The 15,870-nt window shown below is 37.9% G+C and overlaps 3 protein-coding genes across 5 annotated transcripts in view; 1 reads left to right on the top strand and 2 right to left on the bottom strand.

Annotated features, from left to right (window-relative positions):
- LOC116699312 (calcium-binding mitochondrial carrier protein SCaMC-1-A) overlaps positions 1 to 7,600 on the bottom strand; it is a 29,422-nt gene extending 21,822 nt beyond the window's left edge. The window contains 1 exon segment of the mRNA XM_074783874.1: positions 7,408 to 7,600. The gene's annotated coding sequence lies outside the window, so the exon portion shown is untranslated.
- Positions 1 to 15,870, top strand: part of gipc2 (GIPC PDZ domain containing family, member 2) — a 39,577-nt gene that overhangs the window by 9,168 nt on the left and 14,539 nt on the right. Inside the window, exons 2-6 of one of the 3 annotated variants that reach the window (XM_032531359.1) lie at positions 3,333 to 3,518; positions 5,394 to 5,574; positions 6,015 to 6,127; positions 6,554 to 6,635; positions 7,231 to 7,396. In XM_032531359.1, coding sequence (XP_032387250.1) covers positions 3,333 to 3,518; positions 5,394 to 5,574; positions 6,015 to 6,127; positions 6,554 to 6,635; positions 7,231 to 7,382 — 714 coding nt within the window. In that variant the 3' untranslated portion in view covers positions 7,383 to 7,396. Of the gene's footprint in view, positions 1 to 3,332; positions 3,519 to 5,393; positions 5,575 to 6,014; positions 6,128 to 6,553; positions 6,636 to 7,230; positions 8,712 to 15,870 lie in introns of those variants that run through there. The other 2 variants (XM_032531358.1, XM_032531357.1) reach the window with 2 other exon arrangements.
- Positions 8,610 to 15,773, bottom strand: txndc12 (thioredoxin domain containing 12 (endoplasmic reticulum)). The gene is made up of 7 exons (XM_032531363.1): positions 15,539 to 15,773; positions 14,227 to 14,287; positions 13,500 to 13,552; positions 11,863 to 11,936; positions 10,271 to 10,340; positions 9,634 to 9,717; positions 8,610 to 9,539 (listed from the first exon to the last, which is right to left on the bottom strand). The coding sequence occupies exons 1-7, from the start codon at positions 15,636 to 15,638 to the stop codon at positions 9,460 to 9,462; spliced, it is 522 nt and encodes a 173-aa protein (XP_032387254.1). The 5' UTR covers positions 15,639 to 15,773; the 3' UTR covers positions 8,610 to 9,459.

Below are 15,870 nucleotides of genomic sequence, written 5' to 3'. Positions count from 1 at the left end.
GATGAAGACGGTGAACTATCTGGAATTGTATAAAACCGTGCCTTGCACAATGAGAGAATCAATACTGTTTTAACGACGGACATAATTGAGAGGGAGATCATATTAAAGGCTATTATCTTACATGCAGGGAAAGTGATCTCTGTAGGTGGAGATTCATTGGATGTACTTTTATTTGTATATTGTATCATATCTGCTTGAAAAGTCTTATTTTGTTAATGAATTAATAAAAGTTTTGATTTGTCCGACCAACAGTCCAGAATTATAAGATATTTCATCCACAATTTATATAAAAGAAAGAAAACATTTGAGAAGCTGAACATCATTGAAATAGTTGATTAGTTGTTTTGGTTGGCCACCCAATATTACAATATACTGCTCTGACGTGCTGCCTTGAAAGGCAAGTCAGGAAAGGCAAGGCAGCTTTATTTGTATAGCACATTTCAGCAACAGGACAATTAAAAGTGCTTTACATGAAACACTATAGAGCAGTTAAAAACAATTAAAACTGTATAAACAGATAAATTATGAGAATAAAAGTGACTGCGCAGTATAAGAAATTAAAAATAATTTAAAGCAAGGCAGCATCAAAAAGGTCTTCAGCCCTGATTTAAAAGAACTGATGGCGTTTTTCCACTACATGGTACCTGCTTGACTTGCCTTTTTTGGTTTTCTATTATAAAAAAAAAAAAAAGTCCCAGTTACTAGCTAACGGCTACTTTTTTTTTTTTCGGCCAACAAGATGGATATATAATCAGAAAATAAAATCTTTAGTCAAAACTTGACCCTCCCATTACCAGCAATACATTTTTCTATGACCCTCCAAGTAATTGGGAAAAGAGGCATGACCCTCTCCAGCAATTTATTGATGCCTTCTGTACTAGTTTGCGGATGGCAAAGATGTACAGATAGCCACTGACTTAACCTCTGATTTCTCCACCAAGATGGTGGGCATTTCAGTAGATTTACTCACTCATATTGTTGTGGAAACACAATAAGCATGGAAACTAAATGCCCACTTCCTGCATTATTGCATTACTTGAAATACTAAGTTACTCCTCTAGTAAACTAGCATTCACATGAAATAGAACGTTGAGACCATTCAACAAAGCACACTGGGTAATAAATTCAACACATGAATTGGTTGCTATGGACTCGTCACTAGGCTTTCTCAGTCATTGTATATTTTAGCATATAGGTAAAGCAGTTATCCAAAACCTGTCATCCAATATAATCCACTACTTGCCTGTTTTGTCTGTATGTTAAAATTGATATCCCAAATTTGGGATTAAGTATGCATTCCCGGAACTATTCTTTTTCCATTGTTTGTCCAACACTATCCTACCTCCAACACTATCTGGAACCCTTGTAACTTTGTAAAAAAATTACTTTCTTTAATGTTTCCTCATCTGACAAGGTCTGGAGTGAAACTCTTAGGTTTTTGTGCTTCCAGCGAGCGGTCTGTATTTTCGTCCTCAGCTCATTGTGATCCATTTAATGTGAATCTGTGCGCATTCAAAAGAGCTTAAATAGCTCGATGTTCACAATAGGCCTACCTGTGGTCGTGTGGGTAGGATCAGGTGTGGTGCATCATGGGGGTGGGATGGTGCGATTATTTTTCTTTTTTTTCTTTTTCTTTTTTGCATCAGATCCATCTGCTAACGATGGGGGGCCGAGACTGAGAGCTACATGGAAAAATAAGCACCAAACAAGCCACTTTTGTAATTTTGCTGTTTTTCATGAATACAAAAGTTGGGTGACACCCAAAAGAGTATTTTGATGGTGGTGCAGGCAGTGGGAGGTGTAGTTCTGTTGTTGTGTGTGAGTCAGGTTAAAATGGTGTGTGTGTGTGTGTGGGTGTGTGTGTGGTGTTGTGTGTGTGTGTGTGTGTGTGTGTGTGTGTGTGTGTGTGTGTGTGTGTGTGTGTGTGTGTGTGTGTGTGTGTGTGTGTGTGTGGTGTGTGTGTGTGTGTGTGTGTGTGTGGTGTGTGTGTGTGTGTGTGTGTGTGTGGTGTGACGAGCATCCAGCTACCGTGTGAACTCGCTGGCGTCACTCAGCAGGAGGAGAGGGGTGCTGAGAGCTGCTTAATGCAGTCGGCAGCCTTGGTAACCGGGTGTAGGTGTTTGCTGCTATTCTCCCACTTGCTCTTTGGTAATGCCCTGGCCTGGGGGGTTATGGAAAGAGCCATCAATTCAGCTACAGTACACCCCTCCCTTGCCTCAGACATAGCCTCTTCTTCTCCTCCATACTCCCATTCTCTGTTTTCCCTTCTCCTCTAGCGGCCTCCCTCTATTATAATCCCATTCATTTATAGTCTGGTAACCCAAGGCAACGCATGGGGCCATGCTGCCTAATGCGTTGCCTATTGGCACACAGAAAAAAAGGCAGGCCTCGCTCCCAGAGCCTGATTGGTGCACAAAGGTCATCCTCCTGATAAACCAGTACGAATCAATCCCTTTTTACCGTGCAACCCGGAAATCAGACACTAAATCCTGGCTTTGTATTTCTCAAAGCCCTACTAGGAAGCCAATCCCACAACAGAAGTTGCATATGGACATAACAGAAGGTTTATCTAAGTTAATAGAAATTAAAGTAGATCTCATTAATAACTTCTGCCTTGGTGAGTTAGAGTGCAATACATGATTTACATCCACCATTCTCCTCCTAGGTTTTACTGTCCAGTCTCTGTTTAAAGGGCTTTTAAATCAGGCCACTTGCGTATCGTGTTCCGAGTGATCAAATTTCCCTCTCTATGTCCTGCCAAGACATGGCAGCCACAAGGTGTGAAGCCAGATTTCAACATTCCTGGCACAGGGATGAAAGGTCATTTTACCCCTTTACTTCATCATAGGCTCAGGACTTAAAACAAGAAGTGTGTTGGAAGAGGGCATAACTGTGTAACTTGGCTGCTGCAGTAGAGACCAAGCTCCTTGATGGTTCCTGTATTTAGCATACTGAGGCAGTGCTCTGCCATTTACACTAAAACACTTTTATTTTTTAAATCTGATACAGCATAGTATTGCAAAATTTACCGTGGCAGTACTGTTAAAATCGCAATACTATCGTGACAAAAGCATCGTGATAATATTGTATATTGAGGTCTCGATGGGTTCTTTTTTTATTGTATTGTTTGTTTTGTATTGGGTATTCCTTCACAGTTGGGCAATAGTCCATTTTAAGTATCCACTGCCTGTTAGGAAGCCGTTAAATAATCAAAGCACTTTTTTCACTCCTTTTTTAAATTTTTTTTAAATTTTTTTTTAGCTGTCTCATCACGTGTGTGTTTTTTCAGTCTAATGTCTTTTTAAAATGTGTGTGTGTATGTGTGTGTATAGATCCTGTTCTGCACCCTCAACACCCACAAGATTGACATGGACAAGCTGCTGGGGGGCCAGATCGGTCTTGAGGATTTTATCTTCGCCCACATCAGAGGGATCAAGAAGGAGGTGGAAATTTATAAATCTGAAGATGCTCTGGGCCTCACCATCACTGACAATGGAGTGGGATACGCTTTCATAAAGGTAAGAAAAAAACAACACTTAATATCAACCTTATTTAACCTGAATGGTGAGAAGTTACCTAACATGGTGTCTAACTGTTTATGGTGTTTTATTGCTATATGTTGATTTTGTTATATTCTGGGAACTGTTTTTAACTCCTTGCTACTGTAGCACTTTGAGATTTCATTTGAAATGTAAAGGGCATTATAAATACAAAAAAATATTATTATTATTATAACATACTAAGTGAATACATGGTTAGGCACAAAATGAGACAAAGAAATTAATTGAAATGAATTGATTTAAAAGAAAAGGATCTGCTGTGTTTATTGTATTTTGCTTATCTGGTAAACTTGTAATGTCATGTGTACCAAAACGTCTTTATCTTGCTCATTCCAGTAACAGAATTAAAGTTGTATTAATGGTTAGGATTAAACCATAAACTGTGTTTCAACTGTCCCAAAAGTAATTTAAATTTTTGTCAGCCAAAACGTCAAAACACTACAAGGATGCAGCTAACACTTTTTTATTAAAAATCTATTGATTTGTTTTTCAGTTAATCAAATAATCATTTAGTTTAAATAAATTTAAAAATAAGGACAACTGCAAAAAGATAGGTAAGACATTTACAATGTTATTCCACAACAAAACAAGAAAACCTTTTTTTTTTTAAATAGAAATCCACATCTAAAACTTATCAATATGTGATGTCTTTGGATGGAAATTAACCTATAAAATGAGCTTATTATAAAAACGTTTCCTTGATTAATGATCTGTTTAACTAATCAAATGATCATGTAATTCTTTCAGCTTTACTACCATATAATACCAGTTATATCATACAAATGTTTATTTATTTTTTAAAGTAATCACTTGTTAGGCACACTTGCTTTAAACAATGTAAAACTCTATTCCTTTTTAAAAACATATATTTTACATTTTTATTTATACATATTTACTATATATTGTACTTTCTACTTTTATATTAATGATTCTGGACTTTTCCTTGCTTTTTTTGCCATCTTTTTTGTAACTGATTTCTAAAGTGAAATATTAAAATTAATCATAAGTGTTTCCTGTGTCAGATGAACTTTGTGCTCCTCTAATTCAAGATGCTTTTAATGACCCTATTATGGCTATCACAGCGTGTACAACACATTGGTTGGTAAATAGACTTGTTTGCACAACTGCCATTTTTAAAGTAACTTTACCAACTTACATTCAAAGCTGAAATCATAATTTAGCTTGGTATTATGCCCTTGTTGATGCAGTCTGGTCTAATGAGCTTATTTGGTCTCGGTGGTCTTACTCCACCATAACAAAGTGCTCACATGTGCCATCATGTGATGCCCAAAAAGCACTGCATCTGACAGTGTTTATCTGACGCGCTAAAGCCTCGGGTCAGTGTTGTGTGTTATATGCAATATGTGTAATTTGTGGATGTGATTTGCTACATTATTTGCTGTTTTGTTTCTATATATTTTTTTTTTATTATTAAGACTGTGAAGGCAGCTATACTGAATGTGTGAATTTACAATAAAGTATATCCTATTGTTTGATCTTAATCAGAACTTCTAACTCTAAACAATTTGTAGACTCTTTAAGAACATGGATAGTCCAGCCTAATGCAGCTTTCCTGTCACATTTGGGATATTTTACACCTTCTAATGCAGTATATGTTGGTTTTTGAGAGGTTTATGGAGCACAAGGAATTGACATGAACAGTTTCCCTGTCAAATATGCTATCTTTCTGTGGAGGAAAAGGTCAGGAAAGTATTATTCATATATATATTCTATTTTTGGAAGTCAAACAAACTTCTTTTCTATGGCACTTGATGCATAAATGTATGTCTTGCCTTATAATTACACGTGTCGCTGACTTCTTCTGTATTGCAGCGTATCAAAGAGGGCAGTGTCGTGGACGGGGTGAAGGTGATCTGTGTGGGCGACCACGTAGAGTGCATTAACGGACGTAACGTTGTTGGGATACGGCATTATGAGGTTGCCCGCATGCTTAAAGAGCTGCCCAAAGACAAGTCCTTCACCCTCAAACTGGTCGAGCCGATGAAGGCCTTTGGTGAGTGAAAACCAAGAGCCAGAAAAAGTGTAGGTGATGCATCAACACATTACATAAGTGACACATATGGTAAAAGGACAACAGATTCACCTTGTGCTACAGTGTTTCTCAGCATTTGGGCGAGGAGACATGATATCATTTTGTGCATTTACAGGATCATTTGCGTGATAAGAAAACCCCCAAACATCAGAATGCGTGTCTACTGTATATGCTTTTAAAAAGGTCAAATTATACCTTGGCTGATCATTGTGGTGAGACAGCACGACTTTAATTTCAGGACTACAAATAGCTTGTAGAAACCATAACTTGTCATTTTTGTAATGTTAACTTGTGGTTGTAAGTAGCTGAAAACATCAGTGTATTGTTGCTTAAGTTCAGCTATGCGACAGTTTGCAAAAAAATTGTCTCTCTTTTATATTGTTTCCGTTCTGACCTTACAGAAATGCTTGAGCCCAGGTCAAAAGGCGCCAAACCTCCCAGTGATAACAAGATCGGCACAGGGAGGGGGACTCTGAGGCTTCGCTCCAAGGGTCCAGCTACTGTAGAAGAGGAGGTAAGTTTCTTTAGGTAAACCCACTGAGACCCAGGTGTGACAACTCAAGCGTGCAAGTGTTGCAGATGTCCTATACTGGGAAAGAGAGTTTTTTTTATTAATTGTTTTTCCTTTTGGACATGAAACTGTTGACACTTTTATGATGCTTGAAGGTTGTCTTTTTTTTTTTTTTGCTCCTAATATAATCTTAAAGGTTTCTCTCTGTTGAAGGCACACGCAGACAAACAAACCAAATATGGTACCCACTTATGCCTACTCTCTCACCTAGTCCCTATGTACTATGGAATAATAAATCACTGATCAGACTGATTGCCGAATCACATTTTTTACGGAAAATTTGAAACATCCTTGGAAGTCTTACAGCAACAAACTACAGTAAAACTGTGGAACGGAATGAGAGAAACTGAGTTGTCTGTTGTTTTCTAGCCAACAGAATTTGAGGAGAAGGCAGTAAAGAAAGTGGACGACCTCCTGGAGAGCTACATGGGCATCAGAGACACTGAACTTGGTGAGTATCAAATATTCATGAGCATTGAGATGTCTGAGAGATGATTTGCCTTTCTTATCCTTAAGGTATATACAGTGTATATATAAAATCACCTGCAGGTTAATTTAGACTTTTTAGCATACTTGTATATTGAGGTCTTAGTAGCTGATATTTGTCATACTAATTAGTCTTAAATGGCATTCAGTAATATTATTAATATCAATTATTAATATATATTATATCCAGTCAAAGTGATTAGGCCTCATTTAGCCCTATCTGTGACCTCAGTCACAGATGTTACTTCATGATATAGTCACATAGTGTTCCCTATGAAAACCCAAGGAAAAAACAAAACAAAAAACATTATTTTATCAAAACACTCTGCTCTACTCTGGAGGCCGGAGCTGTGGCCATGACACTGTGGAAATATTTTATCATTCAGGGCCGACATAAGACATCTGTGCGAGTATGAATACACCAATGACGATTCAACCCACAGCTGGATAACCGATTGAGTTTAGGGAACACTATGTGAACCCCTTTTACAGACTCGGTATATGTTTCATAAAGAGCAAGGAAATCCTGAAAAGCTTGTGTTGTACTGTTCTCTCTTCAGCTGCTACGATGGTCGAGGTCGGCCGTGACAAGAAGAATCCGGATGAATTTGCCATGGCACTAGATGAGACCCTCGGAGACTTTGCCTTTCCCGATGAGTTTGTCTTCGACGTTTGGGGGGCCATCGGAGACGCCAAGCAGGGAAGATTTTAAGTTAGCTCCTTCCTCCACCCCAAACACACACACACACGCGCGCTTCTTCCCCAACTCGCCTCTTAATATCTTCAGAAGCAAACTGGACAAACTTCAACCAGCACAAACTTTTTTCTTTAGGCATAGCTTTGCACTTGGATGCACCTAAAATGTCATCTTCAGTCAAGTTGGTTGCCATATGAAATTTGATGTGTTATCCATAATATTCCAACACTGGTCCTGTCTCCTGCATGCTGATGAGTTGCTGATTAATTCCTGATGTTGTATAAACCTTTTGTACACCCCCTCCCCCCGGGAGACGGTGATCACTCCAGCTGCATCTTGTTCTTGTCAGAACAGCATACATAGTCAACAGTGGTCCATTACGCTGGTTATGAAATGGAATGTGCACACTTTAAATCGCTGTTTTAATCACACTTTATAGCTGTATCATTTTGAATATAAAGATGTAATACGCAGCTTTTTATAGACTTTTTTTATATGTGGAATTGTTGCTGATTTTATAGCAGCATTGTGTAATTAGTGTAATTATAATCTTAGTAGCAATAATTCTCTCAAGCTAGCTTTTTTCTTTATCTTCCTCCCATCATTTAAAACCTTCTAAATTACCTCACAGGGACGAATTGTCGAAGATTCGGCCACTTTCACTTTGCTGATGTTTACTTTGTGATTTTCTCAAAAACTCTACTCTGTGCCCTTACACACCTCAGCTTGAGCCCTTCGTCCATCTTTCAAGAGACTGAGCACTACAGAGAACAGAGGGCTTTATCTTTAAATGCCTTCGGCTAAGTTTGATGACACGTTCCACCAACATTCCTTATGTTTCTCATGTTGTTTTAGTCTGTTAACATGTCATGAAATGAGGCATGCTTATTTTTTCCCTGTAATTTATTTTTTCATAAAAAAATCATATGCTGTAAGACATTATTACACTAAGATATGGCTCTGTATGAAAGAAAGTTCTTTTCTAAATAAGCCATTTTGGAGGTTGTCTGGAATGGGATCTATTGCAATCCAATGTCTTAAATAAATGCACTCGTATTAATGTAACTGCACTATTTAAATCACGGTCAAACTGAATTTAAATAGGGACTTGATTAGTGTCATCTACTGATAACTGTTGTAGCAGTTGCATATTGTTTGACAAACCATAAGGGATCACTATTGTTGGATAGGCAATAAAATTTGATATACTGTTATTATAGCTGTGTCATGAATGCATCCGGCTCAGTACAACAAACTTTATTTGCACCCTTGGCTGTGTACATGTTTAAAATACATTGAGACACACAACCAATGTTTGCATCCCTCATTCATAAGGCTGGGGGGAAAAGAAAGAACTGAGCGGTGTCACTTCACAAGCAGCAAAACAAATCCAGAACAGTAAAGAAACTTGTAGATATAGCTTAGGTAAGTACACATATACACTGGCAGGATTAAATGAATACTTATTATTTTACAGATATAGATAATAGAAATCAGAAGTCCAGAGCTCCATGTTGTAGTACATGGTAAATATTATCACAGACATAATTAATGTACTGTAGAGGATTTGGAAGCACAGCATCGTAGGTCTTGAATATTATAAAGTACTGGATCGTTGTTGGGGGAACACATAACCACTGGTTAAAATGAAAGCGTTTGTCAAACTTCTCATTACTATAGTAAAAAGACTTAACTGCCTTGGTTGTCTAGTTACAAACAAGGCAATTTACTTAAAACTTGGCATTTTCCAGATGTAAAGTTTCCATTCAAAAACAGTGTAAGCAAATGAGTTAGTAATGTTACTTGGCTAGCTTGAGTTGGTTATTTCCTCTACAGACAGTAAGTACAGTACATGGCATTTAATTAACGGTAAAGGTAAAACATACACACACTGACGATGACAGATAGTAGTAGTGTTGAAAAAAACGTAATGGACTAAAATAAATCCTCAAGCACCAACGCCTTTTAAAGGTCTGCTTGGTTTGGTTCAGTGAGATGGACCCCACTGTCTAAAGAACAAGTTGAATTAGTGAACGCTCTGAAGCTCAGGCGAGGAAGTGTAGCCCTTATGGCCTGATGCCCGTCTGCCTGCTCACAGCTCGTCTCCAGTGTGACCCTGCTTGAAGGCGTCGCCTGTCAGTTTCTCCTCCGCCTCCTTCATACCGGACACAACTATGCAGGAAATACACATCATCGTCAATCTCATACTTGAGTTTCCTTGTAACAGAATGTTCCGTTGGTAAATAATGATAATCTGGATTGTTACCTTGTTCTGCGCTGCTGTAGAAGTACTTGTAGTTTGGATTCCCATTTTTGTTGGTGATTTCGGGATGAACCTGACCACTGGGATCTGTGAGGAGTCAAATTAAGTTACAATTTAGACAGTAAAATGCTGCAATAGCCATCATTTTCTTTATGGACTAATATGTAAATTATTTTATTGATTAAATATTTGCTCAATATTCATGGAAAAATGCTCCATCTCTCCAAAGCCCAATTTGATGTCTTCAAATTGCTTGTCTAGTCCAACCAACAGTTAAAAAGGTTGGGTAATGAAAGGTATCATTTTATTATTACAGAAGACTAGAAAACTAGCAAATATTAGCGTTTGAGAATCTGGAACCAGCAAGTTTAAAACCAGTAAGACACTTTTTATATTAATAATAATGATTGTTGCAGACTATTAATTAATTGCAGTTAATTTACCAATTCTTGCTATTTAGTTTGCTTTCATGTGCAAAATCTCCGTCTTTTTAGTATCCCAAGAGCATGCCATTGAAAGTTAAATCCAGCCTGCTGAAAACTGTGGCACTATGTGTTATCCAGGAAGAGAAACTGCTATCAGTGTCTCCAAAGGAATCCCACAAAGTGTTTACACTGTTGTGACTCAACCCCCTCCGTACCAAGGAAAAGAATCCGAGGAATGTATCCACCATCAGGGCTGAAGGCTTCATCCTTTGGCTCCTCCTCGTCCTGTACAATTAAGATAAGTCATAATTTACAAGCCTGGAAACAAACTTCAACCACTCAAACGTATATTTTTTAAAGTTACTATATGTAACTTTTTCATGTTTCGGAAACGGTGTAATTTTTCACATGAGCGTAAATGACCTGTAACAGCAAACGAGACCAACAGCGAAAAGAACGTTTTTATATAGTTTTTATTCATGCCTTTTCCCAGGTCTGATTTTCCCCCGCAAAGTCACAAAATGATTTACAGCAGGTAGACAGCTCTACAGTAAATACAAATTCTGATGGGTCACAGATTTCTTTGTAACACTAGAAAGCCTGTGTTAGCAGATCTGGCCAGGTAAAAGGGAGCAGGACATTTCTTTGTGTAGGCCTAACTGTACTTTAATTTTATTTCAGAAGTTATCTGTTGTAGTTATGGCTCATACTGGGGCAGGGCTATCGCAGCAAAAAAGGAAAATAAACAAAAGAACAACTAAAAGCTGACTAAACTAATTTGACGGGTGAAACAGTCAATCTCGGTCACGCTTTCAATAGATGGAGACAATTACGGGATTGTAGATGATGGCCCTTCATAAAACAACATGCATTATGTGGTTGTATGTCAGTAGCCTCTATTGAATTACACCCCCCTTCCATTTAGCGCAGACTTTTAAATCCTTTTCAGTCCGTGCTTGTGCTCTTTTCTTTTCCGTTGTCCCCCTGTACTTGTGTAAAGCGTCTATTGATTTCTTGAGATGAGCTATATTAATATAACTTATTACCTAACGTTATTAGGTTGCTACAACAAACTAAATGCTTTGGCTCGTGACACAGTGGTAACGTTACCCAATTTAGCTCACAACACACCCAAAGTAGGTACTCGTATGCAACACTTGAAATGCAACAATGCATCTGTAACTTATTCTTTTTTTGTAAATGAATGATTTTCTGACTGTGCAAAACATCTCCTGGTAACGCTAACTCAGTAATACGGTGTGGAATACAGCACCGTACAGAAAAGACCTTTACTACAGCACGTGTGGTAAAAACACTACCGCTTTTGTCCAAAGCGGCTGCTAGAATTAACACAAACTTATTGACAAAACTACTACTTACATATAGCCCCTTTAATGTTGGCTACCAGCACAATTACAACACCATACAGAAATTAATTGAACCCTAGTTAAAGGTGCTCTAAGCAATGTCACACGTGTTTTAGGCTACAACATTTGTTGTCACATACAGGAAACATCTCACTATCTGCGGGCTGCCTGTCCCCAGAACACACTGTAAAAAAATGTGGTCTCTGTAGACAGCCCAGGATATACAAACGGCAACAAAAACAAACTGTGCCAACCTGCACCACGAAGCATACACAAAGTGTTCCAGCCAATAACCAACAAGAAGGAATTGGGGCGAGCTAGTCTTGTTTTGTTTGAAAATACTTCGAAGTCAACAAGAAGTAACGTCACCCAACATCGCTTAGAGCACCTTTAATTGAAATGAACAGCATGCTGGGAAATGCCACTCAACATGTCCTTACCTCCAGGTTGACCATAACAAAGTTGTGTGCAAGTTCAGAGATTTCCTTGGACTCAGCAAATTTGGGCTTCAGTGCTAATGTAAAAATAACAAAATACAATTAATCATAACCTTGTATTGTCATCAAATCGTGTTTAACAGAGTCAAAGTGGCCTGTAAAATAATTGGCATGCAGCAGCTTTCTGTAGCAGATATCTATGAGGGGTAGAGTTTTACAGAAGGCACGGCCAAGCCAGCTCTTTGAGGAATCTGATCTTCTCCCTTCTGGGCCGAAATACTGGTTCTCCAGGAGAAAAGCAATGAGATTTAATTTTTCTTTGTTCCAAGTGCAATAAAAGCGTGCAATTTGCACTGAACCTTGACTGCACTAGTCTGCAGCACTTCTCCATGGCTTCTATTCAAATTATGTCACACTTTTAATGAACAGATACATCTTTTTGTATTTGGTTTGTTTCTGTACTGTTGTGATAAATGTTCCATGTCCTCTTGTAGATTCAATATTTGAGATTTAAAGTCCTTTATTAATCCCACAATGGGGAAACTCACAACTATATGTTGTGTTTGTGGTTTTGCAACTCTACTTCAAATCATACATTTCCTCAAGGGACAATAAATGTCTAAACTGAACTGAAAAAAACCCTTTAACAATAATTTCCTTTTTTAAGTGTTTGCCGACATTACCGATGGTAATTTGGCTGTGCATGCAGGATAGGCCAACTATGTTTATTCATCTGCATGGTTAATTTTATATTTAAACAGGAATGGCTCATTTGTAAACAATCAACATAATATAAACTTGAATGTAGTGTTTTTTTCCAGTAGCATGTATTACTGTTTTATCAGTAAAGGTTACTCAGCAAAATCACAAACTATGCTTTTTTAATGGAAAACTAAACAGAAAAATATGCAAAACCTACATTTGTATCCAGCCCAGTTGTTTTAAGTCAGAAGTAGTCATGGTGTCAACATACAGTAGATGAGTATCACAGAACTATTAGCAAAACAATTACAAGACTGTTGGATATCTTGTCTCTGATTCATTACACAGTCAGGGCCACCCCTTTCCCTATTTTCAAGATGAATCTATCATTAGTGTTATTAGTTGCACCTATGCTTATCCAAATCAAAATTTGTGCTGTGAAAAATGATTATGGTTGGATTATTTTGTTTGGATGCGTAACTAAGTGTAGAAGTGTAAATTACTGCTCCAAGGAAATGTTTTAGGCAATCATATGTCCTTTGAACTGCTTTATCATGGGAATGGGAGAATGATTCGGTTGACTAAGAAATGGCGCTGAGTACAGCCGACCTGTTTTGTGCTCCTCATCGACCTTGCAGCTCTTTGTTCATTTTACAGGTTTTTTTATTGTTAGTTTCCATTTTTATTGTTATTATTTCTTGCAATGTCGACGAGCATAAAACCAAAGACTTTTACTCTTTTATGATTGAGACGTAATAATAAAGGAATCGTGGATCTTGAATAAAGCGCCCAAGTTATTTTAAAACATTAATGTCACAACAAAATAAAGTTGGATCTAATTAAGCCCTTTTTAGACGGGAAAGGCTACATTTATTATTCAAACAGGGTCTCACCTGAGGCTTTTATACTGAAAGGAAGAGAAGAGAACATTGTTTTACCTTTGCAGGCTCCACACCAGCTCTTGTGGATGATAAGCATGATTGGCAGCCCACTGTCAATGCAAACGCATTAAAAAAACATTGGTCAAGAACACAACTGAACACTGAAAACTAGTAACTTTGACATCAGTTCTTCAAGTCTAGCACTTTATTAAATATGGTTGTAAGAGCGGCTCAGCAGGGTTTCAGGAAGTGTTTGTAATGTGATTGGCTGCAAACAGGACAATTTTGAAGCTGTGGTGGAGAGGAGGTCACTGAACAAACTGTTATCTATCATGGATAACCCTGACCACCCTCTCCACCCCACACTGGTCCAACAGAGGAGCTCCTTCTCTAAGAGGCTCCGACAGCTTCGATGCCGCACGGACCGCTACAGAAAATCATTCCTACCACAGTCAATAAAACTCTTCAACACATCATCCCTGGGTGCTAGATGAGACTCTGAGACAACACAATATTGCAATAAGGGCAACAGGCCCGATTGTTTCATTTACATTTTTAGCATACTTAAACAGTTGCACGTTTTGTTTTTCCCATCTTGCATATATTTAAATAATTGTTCTTATATTCTTATATTTTATTCTTATATTTTGTTATTATTATTATTTCATGTATATTGTATGTATGTATATTTTGTGTGCTGCTGTAACACTGTAATTTCCCATTTTTTGGGATCAATAAATATCTATCTATCTATCTAATATGTCAGCTCTCAGTGTGAACTCACCTGGCCTCAGCTTCTTTCTTGCCATCATCCAGCGTCCTCCAGTGGATGTTATCTCCAAACCCTGCGGGGGGAAATACATTTATAAGAACACCAGTATTGTATAACTGGTATTATATTCCTACAACAGGGTGGGTCTGCCCTAAATACAGCATCAACAGAAAGAAGTGCAAGGAAACATATGAATAGTGGTAATTTAATATCAAGCTGCAGGGAGGTATCTGCCACCCATAACTATTTACTACTAACTACTTGTAACTAGCTTTCAGGTGCATGTGGTAGCTGTGGGACAAGTGATCAGTACAGCAATAAATTATCTTGTGATGCCTCCTCTTGCCATACTAAGGCAAAGGTGTATCTGCATGCAGCTGCATGGCATGTGTTTTTTATCTTAGGTTACATTTGTTGGTAGGACTACTTAACCTTTTATTGTAGGCTTTCTGAAGTCCATTTCTGTTCACAATTCCACATACATGCATGAGAAGCATATGTGCACGCAAAACCTTTTTGTAATAATTACACTTCCTTCACAGTTGATACTTTAATGCACAATATACTGCACTGGTAAAGGATGTGAGCTCTTTATGCAGTTGTCCATTGTACAGAAATCATCAAAACATACAGCATTAATGATAGTAAATATATGAGAAAGACTGACACAAAAGGCTGGGTCATAATTTTTGGGACTTGTTTCCAAAAGTGAAAGCAGAACTTTGATTATAAGAACTTACCGTCTGTGAAGTTTGATTTATCCTTCCCAGATCTCACTAAGTAATTTGTAACATAGTAACATTAACACTAATAAACCTTTCTGTATAGTTCATTGCTTATAAATGAAAACCTCTTGTGCACCTTATATAATGTGTGGACATTTTATTTTTACTATTTAGACAGATCAAACTGGTGTTGGTTTTTATCATTTTAAGAATGGAGTTTGTGCAAATTAAATCTTGAATTACAATATGTATATTTACTTTATTAGGATAAGGCTACTAAACATATTTGGCATAAAAAAAAAATGTTTTGGAAAATTAAAGTTGTCTCATCTTAATGGAAAAACCGTAAAGGAAATAATATGCCTGTAGAGTGGTGTTGGCAGTAGGTCGGTTAACCCAAACCAGGAAATTAAGAGTTAATGTGTAGCAGACAAAGCACACCCGCTTTGAATGACCTGTCCAGGAAACAGACTTTGTGATCCAGGATGCTCATACAAAAGACAGCCTAGCTCTCCTCTGGCTGTAGTAACACTATCAATGAACATATTCTGCTCCTACTCGCTTCAGTTTGTATATTAACTCAAAACATATACACTCACCTTTCCCGCTGGCTGCTTCGACAACATCATGAAAGTACGTCAAAGACAACAAAACCTGCAAAGATGAAAATAAAACGAAGTTCACTAGAGACGTTTGCATTTTGATTGGCCTTTTTCCTTACAACTACGGCTAGAAGCTGATGGCAGTAACTGATCGTGAACCGGCGACCCGGACGTTCAACCATTACATTTCAAAATAAAAGTATGTCTAATAAAGTTGTAACTTGTTGTGTGTGGGCGTGTGCGCGCGCGTGCTTGTGTGTGAGCTGCCTCTTCTCATCCAATTGGTCAGCAGTGACTCTTTTCCATGCTCACATGACGTCACATCCACA

This window comes from Etheostoma spectabile, chromosome 12 (genome assembly GCF_008692095.1).
Source record: "Etheostoma spectabile isolate EspeVRDwgs_2016 chromosome 12, UIUC_Espe_1.0, whole genome shotgun sequence".
Classification (NCBI taxonomy): Eukaryota; Metazoa; Chordata; class Actinopteri; order Perciformes; family Percidae; genus Etheostoma; species Etheostoma spectabile.
The sequence above is the reverse complement of the archived record's forward strand: the minus strand, read 5'-3'. Positions and strand labels throughout refer to the sequence as shown.

Coding starts and splice junctions, on each gene's coding strand:
- txndc12 (XM_032531363.1), bottom strand. CDS start 15,638: ATGCAAACGTCTCTAGTGAACTTCGTTTTATTTTCATCTTTGCAGGTT. Junction 13,553..14,226: donor AAGAAAGAAGCTGAGGCCAG/GTGAGTTCACAC, acceptor TTGCATTGACAG/TGGGCTGCCAATCATGCTTA. Junction 10,341..11,862: donor TTGTTATGGTCAACCTGGAG/GTAAGGACATGT, acceptor TTAATTGTACAG/GACGAGGAGGAGCCAAAGGA.